We start from the raw sequence: 17422 nt of genomic DNA, 5'->3' as shown, positions 1-17422 counted from the left end.
ATCTGCCGTTTTACTTACTGATATTTATTTTATAATAATAGGCATCATTATCACTTATTATCACGTGTTATTTCTTCTTTGTTAAAACTCGGGTTTAATATTATTTCGATGGTGCCTGAAGTAATAGTGAAGCGTTCTCCAGGCCCAAAGTGCAAGCTGATTTCCAGCGTTGTAACGGCGATATAAAAAGACATCAAAGTCACACACACAGTTTTATAATAAGGTTTATTTCACACGGAAAAAAAAACACAGAAAAAATTAAGGAAATGGAAATAAATCAGGAAGAAGCACGGATGTGACAAATACCGCATTTGACACTGATTTGGAATGGTTCTCTTTTTTCCACGAAATGTTCCTACAGAATGGAAATGGAAGCCTCTTGGCGATTAGAACGAAGGAACACTATTATAGATTGTGAAGTTTGCCTAAATTTTGCCGTAAAGAATGGCAGCAGTAAAGAGAACTCCTGCGAGGCCGCCCGTCCCCTTCCCTTGTCCGGCTCTTTCCTGCATCCTCCTCCTTCACCCGCCACGGGGACCCCAGGGCAAAGCTACTTTAGGGCCTTACAACAGCTCGTCGCCGTGTTTCATTTCTGCCTGCTGCAGGTTTAACTCCCTGCAACGAGTGAACTTTTCACACTGACGGTGACGCGCACCTGTTCCCCCATATATGGCGGGGTGACGTCACACACCAGCCGCGCCTCTATAGGTCGGGATGCGCGGTGGGCGTGGCCTGCGGCGGCCCCGCCCCGGCGGTGGCACGAACCGGATCTGATTCCGCTGGCGGCCACCGACGGCACCGGGCGCGTCTCCTCAGGCCTGCGGCTGCCACCGCCACTGTCACCGCCACCGTCACCGCCACCGTCACCGCCACCGCCACCGCCACCGCCACCGTCACCGCCACCGCCACCGCCGCCATGGCGCTCAGCGATGCCGACGTGCAGAAGCAGGTAGGGCCGCGGGCCCCGGCCCGAGCGGAGCCCCCCAAGGGCCGCGGGGAGCGGGGCTGGCCGCTCCGCGGCCCGGGGCTGCCGCTCCGCCGGGGCGCTCCGGTGGGAAAGGGAAAATCGCTGGAGGAAAAGATCGAGAAGTGTCCGGACAAAGCGTTTTTCCCCCTGCCCGGGTGGACTGGCCCCAGCGGGGAGCTTCCTTGAAGCGTTTGGGTGACATGTTACGATTATAACGAGAGGATTGGTGAGCAGGCTGTGTGCTGTCTATCTGCGGGGTTTAACTGCACCCCGAGGCAGGTGAAGGCACAGTCTAACACCAGCACGGTGTTTTCACATGCTGCTGTTTAGAGGTGAGGGCCAGTCTCTTCTTCCTGTGCCTGCAGTGGGAGAGCCAGGGAAAGCGGCCTTAAGCTGAGACAGGGGTGATTCACGTCAGATATTAGAAAAAAAAATCACTGTTAGGGTGGTCAGGCGTCGGAATAGGTTGCCTGGAGGTGTTTAGGAGGTGTCTGGGTCTGAAGTGGTTTAAAGGTTATAATGGTAGTGGGATGTTGATGGTTGGACTGGATGGTCCCGAAGGTCTCTTCCGACCTTAGTGGTTCTACGGTTCCCTGAGGATTTCCCACCTTTTTAGCTTGTAGTTGTGTTACCTGCACTTAGCTGTGCCTTAGCACCTGGGTGGGCTGCTCAGCGTTCCTGAACGCCCTTTTCAGGTCTACGTCCTAAGCAGAGTGGGGCAGCCTGGGCTTGGCTTGCAGTGGAAACTTCCAGCCCTGAAGTCTGGCTTGTGGACACTCCTCCAGAGGCAGGGCACCCTGTCCCTGTTGACAGTAAACACTGCCCTCAGCTAAAAAAGCTGCTTTCAGCTGGGTTGGAGGTGTTGTGGGGTGCTAAAGGCTGTGGGGATCCAGTCAGCACTGGTCTGGGCAGTTTCTTGCAGGTGATGAGCAGATCAGGCAAGTTCCCTTTGTCCTCTGCATCACAAGTACTTGTGTCTCACTTTCTCATTCAGTAAACATAGTCTCTTGGCAAGGAAGCATCGCACGATGAAAGTAAAATCGGTAGGCTGCCTTTCTCCAGAAGGAGAATTGTAACATTACAGTGTGTTCCTTCCTGCCTGTTCCGTGAAGATAATAGAAGTAAAGCCGACATTAGGGTGGTCCTGCTCAGCTGGAATGGATGTGAACTTCAAAGGTTAGCTCAGGCTCTGGTGATGTATTAAACCTGTGATAATACTAATAGCATTCCACATCTGCAGCATTCCTGCCGGTGCTTTACACTCCTGGGCCCAGGATGATCCTGTTGAGTGGAGAGTCCTGATGGTTGGCAGTCCTGCATGTGGATGAATGTGGCATGAACTTGCCAGCTGGTCCTCTTAACTCCTTGCCACCACATTGCCAATGATTGTCACTTTGAAAATCATCTCTGATTGAGGCTTTTTTTTCCCCACTGACAGGCTTGCTTTTTTTATTCTGTTCAAGGTGTTTAATACATTGTTCCATCTGGTCACTTCTAAAGGCCATCTAGCATCCAGAACTTCCCTTGGAAAGGATAATCACACTGCTCCTCATGGGAAAACACCTTCTTCCTTTCTATAGGAAATACTGCTTTAAAATAAGTCTCTCATTTCAAAATACATTTTTGTCAGTGTTATTAAAACGAATCCTATTTATGGATGTGAAATATCACTTTGGATCTCTCTTAATTTCTATAAAAAGCAAAAGGGGATTTCAGCAGCTTTTGAAGGAAGTAGCACTGTTCAGTCTTACCTGTCTAGGAGAAGTGGATTCCATATCAGCTTGCTTCCATCTCATTCCTTTTCTTTGTGCAGAGGATGTTTCCTGAATGTCCAGAACTGTTAAAAGTGCTTTTCCAAAATTCAGAAACCAGACTGCACTGGAGGAAGGGACTCAGTAGCATAAAGGCTGCTGCTGCTTATTCCTCAGTCTTCTTTAACAAAAGGCTACTCAGCAAAATAATATACTTGTTTTAAATGCCTCTCTTGTCCTTTCTGAAATGCAGGGTAAGAAGCTGATGCTGTAGGTAGACAAGCACTCGAGAGTCTTTGCAGACAGGAATTAGAAGAAAACCTGCTGATTTGATTTTTGAGGATGTAGATGTTACTCTTCACTTCTTCCATGTGTTTAAAATCTTCCACTTGCCCCTTCATTTCTGTTTTTTCATGTCTATGGGCTTAGTGCTGCTCTGCACATTGGCTCAGTTTTCACCTTGGCACCTTTCTAATGTCTTTAAAACATTTAATTTTAACACGAGGTTCTATAAATAGAAAGTGAGTTTATTCGGACTGGATTTTCTGCAAAATGTGTCTCATCACTGAGTGCAAGCAGAAAGTCAGGAGGTTTTTATGGTCTGCTCCATCTGGCCATGGAGGTGTCTGTACTTCATCCCAGCTGCAGTTTGGTTGGCAATGAATCCTTCCAGTCTGTCCCAGATGGGAACCTGAACTGAGGTCTGGTCACAGAAGGCACGTGATGGATGAACAAGAACTTGGTCTGGTTGTTTTCCTGGTCTTCAAGCTGTTGGACCTGGGCTCTGCAGTGCTCTGAGAAATGTTTTTCAAGTAGAACTTAGTGGTTCATGTGGGGCTCTGAAGCAGCATGTGACATTCTTGATGTGGTCTGGGTCACAGAGTGCTTCTGCTGCTCCAAACTCACCTTAGAAGTCTTTACAGAATTTATTGCAGTTTTTCTGAAGTGTCTCTGGTGTTCAAAGGAACTTGTGGCTGTACAAATCTGACCACCAGAGTAGTCAGCAGCACTTTTTGTTTCACTGTTCACCTGTGGAAGGCCAAAGTTCATTCAGATACCATCTGTGTTAATCTTTATGTTTCATGTAAATGTCATAACAAACAGACTCGTTTTGCTGTGTGAGGATTTCTGAAGTCTGGGAGGTTTTTTTTTTTTAATAATTTTTTAATAATCCCAGTAGTGAAAAGATTGGTCTCATTAACAAAGAACAAAAATATCCAGCCTCACACTTACACAGATTTACTTTTAGACTGGTTGGTTTGTTTTGGGTTGTTTTTTTTGTTTAATGTGCATTCTTCCAATGGCAGCTAGTGAAACAGCATTATGTAGAATTATTGGGGAAGAGAGTTTTCTTGTAATAGATGTCAAGATGAACTGACTCTTCGGTGTGTATGCTGAATTAAACAATATTATATGAATTAGTAAATGGGTATGGAGGGTCTACAAATGAGGAAAAACATACACCTGCTTCCTCTGGTAAATGTCCTTTCTTACAGGAGATTCTTTCCTCTCTCTCGTTACAGATCAAGCACATGATGGCTTTCATCGAGCAGGAAGCCAATGAAAAGGCTGAAGAAATAGATGCAAAGGTAAAAATGGAAGTTCACTGTCAGTAAGTGCAAAAGGAAAACTGCATCCCACATCCTGCTTTGATAGTTGCACTCAGAGAGAGCTAGAGCACCTTTGTAAGCTACAGCTGATTTCTATTTAGTTATTACATGGCAAAAAAAAAAAAAAAAAAAAGTTGTGCCAAATAAAGTTAGCATTTCTTAGCTTCTGACTGATGGAAATGACTCAGAGCTGGTTTTGGTGGTTCCTGAATGTAAATATATTCATATCAAAGTTCACCCATTTTTTTTTAAGCAATCAGGAGAGCTGAGTAGTAACATGACTCGAGTGGATTAAGTAGAACACCTTCCCCCACTGAATTAGTATTTAAGGCATGAGTTGAATTACTTGCAGAATGCTTCACTTAGGTTAAGCCACAAGAGGCTGGGTTTAATATTAACCTGGTGATAGAGTATTGGTGTTTGCTGAGGAAGGATTAATGGTGCCTTTCAGCCCCAACAATCTGCATTTTACCACTAGTGAGATGCCTTGTTGGTATTGGATTCAGCATATGTGTTGCTGATAATATTTAATCTCCCTTAAACAGTTAGATTTGCACAAATATTTAATCAGTACTAAAGCAGGTATTCCTGAAGATCTGCAAACAGAATTCAAGAGTTGAGATTGGATTCTCAAGTATAAGTAGGAGAATTATCCATGTGTTTTTATATTCTGCCTGGTGAAAAAAAAAAAAAATTATATTCTTTAAAAAAGAGAAGTGACAGCTGTGCTGTCACCCTCCTTGTGTAAGAATTACTTACAGAGGTGAAGGGTTTTTATAGGGAACCATAAATTGTATCATCCTATCCTGTGAGTGAATGTGCTCTGTTACATTTTGGTTCTGTTTCTTTCAGCCCAAGGAATCAATTTCCACTTCAGTTATTTGATTTTTACTGTAGGCAGAAGAAGAGTTCAACATTGAGAAGGGTCGCCTTGTTCAGACACAGAGGCTGAAAATCATGGAGTATTATGAAAAGAAGGAGAAGCAAATTGAACAGCAAAAGAAAATGTAAGTTGCTTGGGTTAGACAGCTGACTGCAGAGCCTGAGCTTGCATTTTGTTGTTAACTTTATACAAAATTCTTCTCCCCTTGCAAGCAGGCAAATTGTAGATAACATCTTTAGTTCTACTGTGAGTTTCTGGGTTTTTTTTTTTCTGGGAAGAAATTATCAAAGCTGAGCTACAATGGTATAACTCAGTGTGATGAAAGAATCTTGCACATTTCTTTATGTAGTTAATGTCTAGAACTCTACCCTGTGACAAATGATCATGTTGGGTTTAGTTTGGCTGGGCCTTCATCAAGAAAGGGGTTCTGCAGTTTAATCTTTCGTGCAAGTCCAGAAACAGATCCAAACAGGTGAACAGGCCTTGTTTTCAGGTGTTGTAGAGTTGTTATCTTGAAATGCAAAGCGTGCAGGTGATTGCTACAGTTCTCCTGTCAAATGCTGATGGATTGATTCAACTTTATCATGCAACTTGCAGTCAGATGTCCAACCTGATGAATCAAGCAAGGCTGAAGGTCCTCAAGGCAAGGGATGACCTTATTGCAGTGAGTATCTCTGAAGTAAACACCCAGCCTCTGTTTCTACCACATGTTAGGAAATGGAACCCTTCTCTAAAGAAAATACAGTTTTTGATTGAGTGCCATTTGCTTGAACATAAAAAGAAAAAAGGCTTTTCCTGAAAAGGCCTTGAGGATTTAGTCCAGCTTTGCTCATCTCCTTGTTTTCACAGTTTCCATTACCTGCTGTTTTAGGGGTATCCATTGGTCTGCCAGGAGCATTGCAGGCAGTGTTGTAACTGTCATTTGCACAGCAGCTTGTTTCTTTAAAGAGCAGCAACTCTCTCTTGCCCAGTTGGTAGAACTCTAAAATTCTCTTTGCCTGAAGCAACGTTCATGTGAAAAACCCAGCGTGGCATAAGCAAGGAGGCTTCAAACGCCACTAACTGGGATTTCTCGTGTCCTTCAGTGGTTCATAGTGCATGAAAAGTTTTGCTTCTTGCTCTGGTGGGTGAGCAGAGTGTGTGTTGACACAGAGGGTGAGTAATCATTCCTCAGAGCAGGCTGAATTCGGGGTTGTTTGGGTTCCCTGTGTTTATCTCTCACCACGGGCAGCGTGTCCCCATCGTGCTCACTGAGCAGTGACCAGGTTTGCTGTGTTCTCCCACCCCACAATCTCACAGACAGTTTGGGTGTTCCACGTTCTGCTAGATGGGGCTGTTGAGCTGCTGGAAAAGCTTGAGAGGCCCGTGGAAGTCAAAAAATAAAAGGAGGGATAAACGGCTCAGGTTGACGCTACCGTGAAAAAGAGGAGTTAGCAGAAGAGAATCACCAGTTTATTGGCTCTTTAAAACGAGTTTCAAACTTTAGATTGTATTCCCAAGGAGGAGGAAGGTGGATTGCTCAAGGGCTAACTCTGTTGTGGTAGTCTCTGCTGGGCAATCTCTTCCTCATTTATCTGCTGACTCAGCCTCATGCTTCTGAGTAATCCTAAGCCCTCTTCCTCATTTTAGGACATTTAAAGTCACATGCTGCTCACTCTTTCTTCCCTTATCAGATCTTTGGCTTCTTTCATGAAGAGAGATGAGCAGTTCCAGAAATGCAGTGTTACTCTAGGGAGGACAGAATAACTAGATTTGACCATGACAGTAAATTGTCATAGTTTTATATCCTCGTTCTGATTGTGTTATTGTGAACTCTTTTTCTCTAAACACCATGAGGTAGGACAGGAAAGAAAGGTTTATGCCAAACCACAGAGTTTCTTTATCTGAAGCATTTCTGATGGTTCAGTTTTAGGAGCTTTGACTTGACTCTTCTAAAATTTCTTAAAAATTCAGTCCCCTCCAATACTGATTTGCTGAGTAAAGATAATCAAGAGAGCTACTTTAAATTAAAAACAAGCTCTCTCTTTTAAATTTTGACTTGCATTTACTTACAATGAAAGAATAGCTAACCTGGATATTATTTGATGGAAAAATAGATAAGATTTCTTTGCTCAACCATTAAGCTAAAAAAAACCTTATTTGGACAGCTGTATGATTTTACATTAAGCAATTAATCACTACATATTTAGTTTATCCAAGTTAACGTTCTAAGTATCATCCTTTTACTCCTGAGCTCTCCCTTGTTCACACAAGAGGAATTATTGCCAGGTTCTAATGAGGTCAGCCCAGGGCAGGAAGAAGGGAAGTGTTGGGCAGGGATAGTGTGCCATGCACAGAGATGGAGGTCTAGCTTGGATGAACACCAGCTGGAGTGTACATTTACGTGTTGGCAGGGTGTGAGAGCTATAATAGAAGTACAGAAAGTTGGTAGGCATGAAACCAAATGCCAAACAGATGGGCTCTGCTGATCTGATTTCTTCTGAATGTAGGATTTGCTGAATGAGGCCAAGCAGAGACTTGCCAAGGTGGTGAAGGATACTGCCAGGTACCAGACACTGCTGGATGGACTAGTTCTACAGGTAAATATTTAAATCGTAAAAAATGGATCATTGCTGCCCTAAGCCCCCCTCAGCTTCTTTTGTCAGAAATTCTCGTTGTAGAGACAGCCACAGCACTCAGAGTGCTTCAGTAAAACTTCACTAGGCTTCAAGCATCAGCACCTTGTTATCTAAAAGTCTTTCTTTTTTGTGTAGCCTCCCATGGGCAGCTCCACACAGCTTTGGCTCTTTCTGTCCTTGTTCCTTCTGCAATTCCAGCTCACTCCTTCCTGTCCCCAGCATGGGCACCTACCCCTCTATGTCCCTTGTGCAAAATCTGACCTTTTCTGTCCCTCTCACACCCTCCTGTCCCTTCCTTCTCACAGCACAGCCAGCAGACTCCAGCTGTCTCCTAAATAACTCCCTCTTTATCACACCCAGAGCTGTGAGGGCAAGGCTGTTCCCACTCTTTGGTAATCAACACAGCTGCAGTATGTTGGAGGCAAGATTGCCTTTAGCACCGCCTCTATCTGTCTCCCCACAAGAAATAGCCCTCTGAAAGTTCCAGTTGTATTGGACTCTGGATCAAATGCTGCTGGGTGGTTTTTGAGTTTCAAAAGTCACTTCAATATCTTTGAGTGTTGGGTTCTGAACAGAAAAGGTTGTGGCCTATATTGAGGTGTAGAACCTGGTGTACCATTGTAAGAATGATTGCAGGTGTGCACACACACATTTTAGGGTGCGCGCATTAAGTGAGCAGTTGGATCAAATGCCCCTTTGTCAGAGGCTGTTTCTCCAAACCCACAAGTCAGTCGATACCTGCTTTGAAAACCTTTCCAGCATTTGAGACTTTAGGAGCTTTGACAAATGGACTGCGGTGCGGAACGTGCCTGTGACAGAAGCAGGCACAGAAAGCAGAAACCAGAGCTCTGCTTGCCTAGAAGAACATCCTCAAGCCCCAGAAATGGATGTCTAAAAGCCCAGTGTTGGCCAGGTGCGTCCTGTGAGCTCTGGTGCCTCCTCCTGGCACAGACTGGCCCTGTTGCTGTGAGCTCCCAGGAGCCACCCACCAGCTCTCCTGTCACACTTGGAAGGCAGAGTTTTCTCAGCAGTGTCTCCTACCAGCTTGTGCCTCCAGCTGGGTGTTTGTTGTTCCTTTGTCACACTCAGCTCTGGTGTTGCAGTACAGCAAACAAACCTTTCTTGTTCTTGCAAATAGGCTGCACTTGTCTTGGCTCATTATGTTAGATCCAGTGAGGGATCTGTGCTCACAGCTGGACCGTTGTAGGTCCCTTCAAACTGGAAGTAAACTTATTTTATTCTGTTCTAGCCACAGGTATCACCACAGGAACTGCAAGGCAGGATTTATTAGAACAGGCATCTGAAACTGCTGCGTGTCTTCAAGAGAAGCTTGGTTGCGTGCTCTGTCTACTTAGACAGCAGTGCTCCTTATGTGTGCATGACCATTAACTGGCCAACACAATCCTGGGATTCCACATGTTTAGCTGCACTTGAGTTCCAAAAACAACATCCACCTTTGGGCTCTTCCCCAAATATTGCTGCTGTCCTCTCAGAGTGTCTGCGTGAGGTGAACTTGGGAGCAAGGATCTAAATAAATGACCCTGATATTGTTGGGGCTTGGGTTTCAGATTGATCAGCCTCTTTCCTTTCTTGGGGTTAAATAATTCTGACGAGGAAAAAAATGTTGACTTCCTGAAACTGAAATGGTTATTCCTTGCAGGGATTCTACCAGCTGCTTGAGCCCAAATTAGTTGTTCGGTGCAGGAAGCAGGATCTCCCCATGGTGAAGGTAAGACACCTGGAATATTTTGACAGTGCCCTGCTCACAGAGGCTGAGACCTGACTTGAGCAGATATTTGCTGCTCAGATCCCCCTCTCTGTGTGATATGAAAACCAGCTTTGCTTATTGCACTTCTGTTGCAGCCTATGGTGTGCTTCCAAAGCTGGGGATCATTTCCCTGCTTGGATATTACCTTGGAAACTTTAGAGATTAAGAATAATAACTGGGTTTGGCTGAAGAGCCAAACTGAAATGCATTTGCTTAATTAAAAAAAAAATAAAAAAAAAAGAGGCCTCAATCCCTTCATTTTATTAATACAAGTGATTGAGTTCTCAAACCTGAGTGCTGCAGTAGCATTTGTCCGTGCTAACTAGAGGTTTATCTTGTGTCCTAGACTGCTGTACAGAAGAGCATTCCCATCTACAAAAATGCCATAAAAAGGGATGTGGATGTTCATATTGACCAAGACAGCTTCCTGCCAGAAGATATGTAAGGAAAATGGGATTGTTTTGTACTGGGCACTAGCTTAATGCAACTTTTCAAGCCACAGCTCGCATTAGTGTCAGAAATTTGAGTGTGGAATGTCCTCAAAGTGGCTGCTGCTGTTCTTGTGGAACAGGCACTTCTTTGAGTTTATCAGACCCAGGCTCTGCAGTTTTCTCCAGATAAGCACTGTCTCCATCAAAAACATGAGGAAAAGTTTTGTGCAGTCTCCAGCCTGATTCACAGTACTGGAGCGGGGAATAACTGTGCATAGGAACTGAACCACTGCTCTTTTAAGGAGAGAGAATAGTCTGAAGCTCTTTGAAAGGGACAAATTGCATGGCTCCATTTACCTTTAAAACATGCTAATGAGGATCCTTGCACACAGCTGTGGTGTCTGATAACTCCAAAAGTGCTTTGCACTGCTGCTTCACTGGATCTCTGTGCTGATTCCTATTAAGACATAATCAAAAAGGTTGTTTTTTAAAAGAGAAATCTTAGCCATGTGTGTGACTTGCTGAGAAATGCTGAATTGGGGTATGTTTGCCACATTCTGACCCTTCACTGAATTGTTTCTTTTTTTTTGTTGTCCATCTTTAGTGCTGGAGGTGTTGAAATCTACAACAGTGATGGTAAAATTAAAGTTTCCAATACCCTGGAAAGTCGACTGGACCTTGTAGCCCAGCAGGTGAGTGTCTCCATCCAACAACCTAGGTAAACAAAATACAATTAACTAATTTTTTTGTTCTTGTAGTGAAATCCATGTGATTCCAAAGCGTCACAATAGTGCATGGCAGCAGATTTTATTGGGAATGACAAGTAGGGAAGTTACTTTTGAATGGAAAGAAGCAAATTACCTATTGTTTGTGCAGCAAAAAACTGTGGCTTTCCCCAGAATGATTCCTTTTGAATTAAGCATAACACTCTGTAAACTATGATACTGAAAGCCTTGGTTATGACTGCACTGCAGTCAAGATGCTGAAATGCTGAGGCTAACTTGAATTACTGAAGATAGCTTGAGTACAAACTTTGGCTGAGACCTATTACACCCAAGTGCAAAAAAAAAACCCTAGCTCTGGCATCTCTTTCTTATGCTGCAGTACAGGCAGTGCTCCCAGTTTATAGAGCAACAGGCAATGTGTGATCAGAGGAAGACTTCAGAAAGCTCAGATGAACTGACTTGTTAATTTTGAAGCCAACCTAGCTATCCCACAGTGCCTGCAGGGAGAACATACAGCAGTTTTATTGCCCATTTCACATAAGCGATGTGCTCTTTCTCTGCAGATGATGCCAGAAATCAGAGTGGCTCTCTTTGGTGCTAATGCCAACAGGAAGTTTTTGGACTAAACCTCTATGAGAGAAGGTGGGATCTGTTCCACTGCCATACTGAAGGGGATGCAAAAGCATCTGCTAATTTAAAATCTTGAAATTTAACATTACTGTGTCATCCAGTATCTGTTCTTCAATCGAATAATTTTGCATACCTGCTGTGCTTAGCCTTTCTACTTGTGGTTAGAATGCATTGCTCAAAGGATGTGAAGACATACATATTCATCCAGAAGTGGCACTAGAAAATGGAGGCACTTGGGCTCTTGGCTTTCCTTACACTGTTGTGACTCTATTTTGAAGACGAGTGGTCCAACTAAGGGTCACTCTCTTTGCTTTGGCCACATCTCTCTCGAGTTGTCTGATCTGTGAAGTAAATTATTACGCTGCTGATGGCAAATCCCCTCTCAGTTATGGTCTTCAGTGTTATAGAGGGCATGTATTCCTTCCCAACGTTAGTAGTTCAATTCATGTTACTTGGTCAGGCATTTCCTGTTCTGTATATGTGATTTAAAAAAAAAAAAAAGCCTGAGCTTGTAAAACTCTATTTATTAAAATAAAAATGCGTGTGTGTATGGAGTTCCTTGTCACTTCTCTCTGGAGCATTGGCAGCAGCCTCTGAGAAGTGGGATTGTTTGTGTAAGGATTTCCTACCCTGAGCTGTGTGTGTGAACTGTTCTGTGAAGCTGGAATTCAAGTGCAGGGAGTAGTGTCAAGCTGCTTGCAGGAACGGTGCTGGATTGTAGGCAAGGCTTTTGAATAGGACTCCAGGATCCTGGAGCATCATTCTCCCTGAAAAATGGGTCAGGAGTTTTGCTCCCTCTGTCTTCTGTCACGGGAGAGAGCTGCAGTAACACAACTGTGCTAACTTAGATAAAACAAACACAATCCATTTCCCATCACAAGTTCGCTGCTTCTGTGCAGGAGATCCAAACTGTACCCTGACTCTTCCTAATGCTCAGTTCTGAGATTTCTTTTGTGGAAAATAGAAGCTGATGAATTACTACTTAAATATGTTTTGAGATCACCTTCCCTAAGCATTGCAGTGAACCAGGCATGGCAGGAATTTTACATTGTGCCATGAAGAGCACTTGCCAAGCTGCAGCAACACTCCTTTATGCAGTGTTTTTAACCTGAGGCCCTCGTGTGTGTGCCCTCATGTAAAGTAGACTCTAAATGCTAGCTAAGCTTTTCACTGCCTCATTCCTCTCAAATGGAGATTGACTGCTAAGAAAATCCTGATTCCAAGCTTACTTAATCTGTGTCTGGAAGAAATGCTTTAGATTTGCTCTTAGGAAATAAGATTATTCGGCGAGGTTGGGTTTTTTGGTTTTACTGCTCTTTGCTGTTGCATTTAGGTGCCAGCTCTTGTTTTCCGCATAGATGGTGGTTATGGTATTTATACCATAAATATAAATAAATACCCTTAATAAAATTATAATATTTAAATTAGATTAATTATATTATTAAATAAATATAAATACCATTAAAGAAATGGATAATATTACACTTGTTCTGCAGAGCTGGCACTGGAAAATTTAAGAGCAGGCTTGACACTAAGCGGTCACCAGAGGACTTGAAATGTTCCTGCTCATCTGAATCACAGCCCTGTTTCAGAAGGTAGCTTTCACACCTAGGGGTATTAACAGTAATCAAGGAGATCAGGCTGTATGAATGGTCCCTGGAAGTGCATGCAAGTGTCAAGGGGAGAGAAAACCTGGAAGAAAACACCCAGGAGCTGGCACAGGGGAGGGTACCTTGCTTGTTGCATGCCCCTGTCCTGGGCTGCTGATGTTCAGCAAGCAGAAGATGCATCTCCTGGAAAATAGAAAAGTGTAAGCTCCTACCTTATACAGCCCAACAGCCTGTGCCTGAAAGAGTTGGGGAGGTTAAAAGAAAATTACCTGTTTATTCATTTCCTAACAAAGTGCACTGAAGGAGGAACAGACAAATTTGGGAAAAAAAAAAAAGGTGAACCACCCCAGGGGAAAACTCAAAGCGAAGAATTTTCTGTAGTTAAGTGAACTCTGAGCTGTTACTCTGGGGAGCAAAGGCTCGATAAGTGCAGTAAAGCAACTTGGCAAAAGGTGTTTAGCCCTAAGCAAGAGCCCAGACAGACTTGAGAGTGGTTTGGCTGGGTGTGCTGTTTGATAGAGGCAGCTCAGAGAGGCAGGTGGGGGCCCCATCCTGCCTCTCCAACATGTTTGCAGGGAACAGGCCGTGACAAGAAGGCCCTTCCAGGGCTGGGAAGTTCCTGCTGCTCTCAGCCAAAGCGGAGCTGGCTGGGAAATCCCAAATCTGTCTTCCTAGGCATCTCATTCAGAGCATCCCATACTGTTACTTTGGCTTTGCTTTAGAGAAAGCAAGGAAAACATCTGTACAGGAGCATTCTCGGGTTAAAATCATTCTGACAACGTGCCAAAAAATGTCATTTCCCAGCCCTTGTTACATGCTGGGAATCAAAAGCTATGGAAATCAAGGCTACCTCGTTATTTTAGGTACTTCAAGGCTGATCTGTTGGGAGAGGCTGCAAAGAAATGATCAAGGGTGGTCCCCCCCCCGCATTTCCAGAGGTCATTTTTCCATTTTGTTTGCAGGGGATCAGCTCCTTTTCCCAGGCAGCCTGTGGCCCACGTAAGCACTGCCTGAACCCCAAGTGACTGCACAAACCCAACCCCAGAGCAAACCTTGGGGCTCCTTTGTCCCAGCAAAGGCCACTTCTACTCAGGTGGTCACAGACGAAACCTTTTTGGAACATCTTCTGGAGAAAAGCTGGTGCTTCTCCTCAGGAGGGCTGCAGGAGGAGAGAGGAACCTCATTACCAGCAGCAATATATGGCAGAAGTTAATCCCAAAGAAAATTATTAATGTCTTAAAAAATTAAAGGATGATTGTTTTCCCCCACATGCGCAAGAAATAAAGCAGTCGAAGCACAGACAGTTGCTCCATGCCTCTGCTCTCAGCTCCAAACCCTTTCAAGTGTTAGCTAGCATCACTAACTAGCCAGGGCTGGGGCACCGGGATTCGGGAGGCTCCTTTTACCTGCTGCCAGGTGTTCCTGCCACCACTGGTGGGCTCTGTGGGACAGGACTGCTGAGTGGCTGGACTTTGGGAATGGGCGCATGAGAATTTTAACACCACATCCCACCTCTATGTGGCAGGAGGTGCTGCTGTTCTGTGCATGAGGGAGCCATTCTTGACCAAGAGCATCAGCAGTTCATCATCACTCATGCTCTAAAATCCCGGCACTTGAAGTGTTAATCCCAGCATAACAGTGGCTGCAGTGCAGGCTAAAGGTGATAACCTCTTAAAAAATCTTTTAAAACGTTACTTTTCCAGCTCTGTCAATGCCATTCTGCAGCAGGACATTCCTCAGTCTCCTCCGCCTTGGCAGGCACGAGCTGTTTGCTTTCATCCAAGCTGAAGCATTTGCCTTTCAGTTTCACCAAGTGACCTCTTGTGAAGTCATCTGGAGTTGTAAAGTAAATTGGATCAACCATCTGGCTTTTTTTTTTTTTTCCTGCTCCCCATTTAATATATTGCTACCATATCTCCCCGCATCTGAATGGTTTTATTGCTCGGTGCTAGCCCATTCCTTTTTCATCCTGTGTTTCCCTTTTTCATGGAGCACCAGCTACAAGTAGTGACTGGAAGGTCTCTGGCTGCATTGCGCTAGAGGGAAAAAGAGGAGGCAAAACTTGGCTGCTTTATCTCCATAAAGAGGTGTCCGTGCTGCTGAGTGGGTTTCTGGCACGCAGGCATCACCCTTTGCTTTGATTCCAACATTTTGGCTGGTAATTTAGGCCAGCACCAGTATTGGTAAAAATAAAAAACACATACTAGGTGCTATGCCCCAAATAAATACGTTGATTTATAAATCATATGCAGGTACTACTGTACTAATGATATGATAAAAGCATAACAAAGCTAGAAATTAGGAAAGGATTATATAAATACGAAATAAGCATTATTCTGTTTATTAGTAGTGCTAACTATAGACTCCTCCTGCACCCCAACAGTGTTTTCTTCTGCATGCAGCTCACCTTGGAGACCTCTGAGGTATCAAAAAGGCTTTCCATGCTGGTGAACAGCAGTAACCTCTGTGCTGGAGGTGTTGTATCACACAGGGGTCTCAGGACTTCGGCAGAGGCTGGGAAACACCCCCAGGACTCCTCTGAGGGGATAAGAGGGCTGCAGGAATTTTCAGGGAGCTAAGGCAGACATCTCCAGGGGGTTTTCCTGGTCCCTGTGGGAAGCTGTGACACCCCTCAGCTCCTCCCAGCCGTCAGGGGTAGGAGGTTCAGGGGTGACAGGTCCCTGTACCTCGCAACCAAAAAGCCCCAAATGCCCGAGGCAGGGAAGCAGGGTGGAAAACCCGTGAGGCATTCCCTGCTCTGGATGAGGTGAGTGGGAGCAGAGGCTGCCTTTTCCCTGCTGGCACGGCCCAGACTGCAGGGAGTGCCAAAGCAGAAACGGGAGTTTGGAAAGCAAACAAAGGAAGGGAAGGAAAATATCTTGGAGAGAAGACAGTGAGCGTTACGAGTCTCTGGGGAGGCACAGGGGGTGCGCGCACACCCCTGAACGGAGGATGCAGCCACTTTGATCTCCCAGAACATCTGGTCCGTGGGCATTGGGCTACGGGGCAGCCCCAGAGCCACGTGTGCCTGGAAGAGGGGAAGGCACAGCCAAAGCCTGATGCTGTTTCCCATGCTCCACAGCCCCTCTCCTTCAAAGCACTCAAGGCAGCATCAGCCCTGCTGAGAAGACACTCGTGGCTCCAACCCTGGCTCCTGGCTGTTCCCACACCCACCAGTGCCCAGGGCAAACGCTTTTTGGTCCAGCTTTAGCCCCTCGAACCTCTCTGAGCCACGTGGAGCTGCAGCCACAGCGTGGAGGGGTGTCTGGGCTGCAGGGAGAGCAGCTAAAGCAGGGCCTAAGGCCCTCAGTTCGAGGTGTAAAAGGTCTTGCCCTTCTCCTCCCTGAGCTCAACAGATCCTCATCCAACAAGGAAATAAGCAGCACATTCCTCCAGCTCGTGCTCTGCTCTGCCTGGAAGCGAACCCACAGCTGCTTCCAAGGAAAAAACTACCCCGGTTGTCATGCCAGTGACAAGTGGCTGGAAAGGAGGGTCTGGGTGTTACAAAGGTGAGCAGGTGAAATATTCCAACCCTCCCTGCCGGCTCCAAAACCTCGGTGCTCTCCAAGGGCCCCATCAGGGGGATAACTGGCAGAGGAGCTTCCCAAGGGAGTCTGTATTTAACAGCCGGGAAGTGGGGCAGGATGCATTTCCCTAGGGAAGCGGAGATCGGAGGGAGGGGAGGCAGGGGCAGGCAGCCAAGGGAAGCAGAGCAGACTGGTATGCACAGGCTGCATTTCCTCAGGGGAGGTTTGTTTCATATGCAGGTATGTCTTCAAAGGGGACACCAGGGTGCAGGGGAGCACCAGGGATGCTCCGGGGATGGATTGCCCCCCCTGGGAACTAGAGAGGGGAGGCAGGTGTCTGTGGGAGCCAGCCACTCCCCAGGGGGCAGTTCTGGCTTGCCGCTGATTTTCCTAACAAAACACAGTCCTATGGGATCTTCCAGAAACCTATAGAGCCCGCAAAAGCCAGGGACCAATAGGGGCTGGCACTTGGGAGGTGCTGAATCTACTGTTATCTTGCATTTTGCCTGAGATCCTGCTGGAATTGCAGTGCTGATGCAGCCGGCTGGTCTGCAGGGCTGGCTCCGGGCACAAGCCCTGCGGAACATCCTTCCCCTCTCTACTGAGGCAGCAAATTGTAATCCAGTACCCCTCCTGGGACAAAAAGATTAGGGCAAACTCTCAAATCTCTCTTGTGGCCCACACAGTGAAGCTTCCCCTCACTGAATCCTGTTGCTGTTGAGACAGCCACGACACTCAGAGTGCTTCGGTAAAATTTCAGAAGGCTTCAAGCACCAACACCTTGTTATCTACAAGTCTTTCTTACCTTTTTTTGTGTAGCCTCCCATGGGCAGCTCCACACAGCTGTAGCTCTTTCTGTCCGTCTCTCTTCCGTCTGCAGTTCCAGCTCGCTCCTTCCCATC

The 17422-nt window shown here is 45.6% G+C and overlaps 1 protein-coding gene and 1 long non-coding RNA gene across 2 annotated transcripts; one reads left to right on the top strand and one right to left on the bottom strand.

Annotated features, from left to right (window-relative positions):
* The first annotated feature begins 749 nt into the window (after positions 1–749).
* ATP6V1E1 (ATPase H+ transporting V1 subunit E1) lies at positions 750–11937 on the top strand. The gene is made up of 9 exons (XM_066184294.1): positions 750–949; positions 4242–4307; positions 5226–5335; positions 5809–5875; positions 7701–7790; positions 9490–9558; positions 9944–10038; positions 10633–10720; positions 11317–11937. The coding sequence occupies exons 1-9, from the start codon at positions 917–919 to the stop codon at positions 11377–11379; spliced, it is 681 nt and encodes a 226-aa protein (XP_066040391.1). The 5' UTR covers positions 750–916; the 3' UTR covers positions 11380–11937.
* LOC136289956 (uncharacterized) lies at positions 6556–17422 on the bottom strand. The gene is made up of 5 exons (XR_010720906.1): positions 17326–17422; positions 14046–14152; positions 13116–13176; positions 10386–10485; positions 6556–6939 (listed from the first exon to the last, which is right to left on the bottom strand). It is a non-coding gene; the product is annotated as an uncharacterized lncRNA (long non-coding RNA).

Source organism: Chamaea fasciata, unplaced genomic scaffold (assembly GCF_029207755.1).
Source record: "Chamaea fasciata isolate MVZ Bird 193981 ecotype frontalis unplaced genomic scaffold, bChaFas1.0.hap1 SCAF_5, whole genome shotgun sequence".
Classification (NCBI taxonomy): Eukaryota; Metazoa; Chordata; class Aves; order Passeriformes; family Sylviidae; genus Chamaea; species Chamaea fasciata.
Note: the sequence above shows the minus strand (reverse complement) of the source record. Positions and strands in the feature narration are given on the sequence as shown.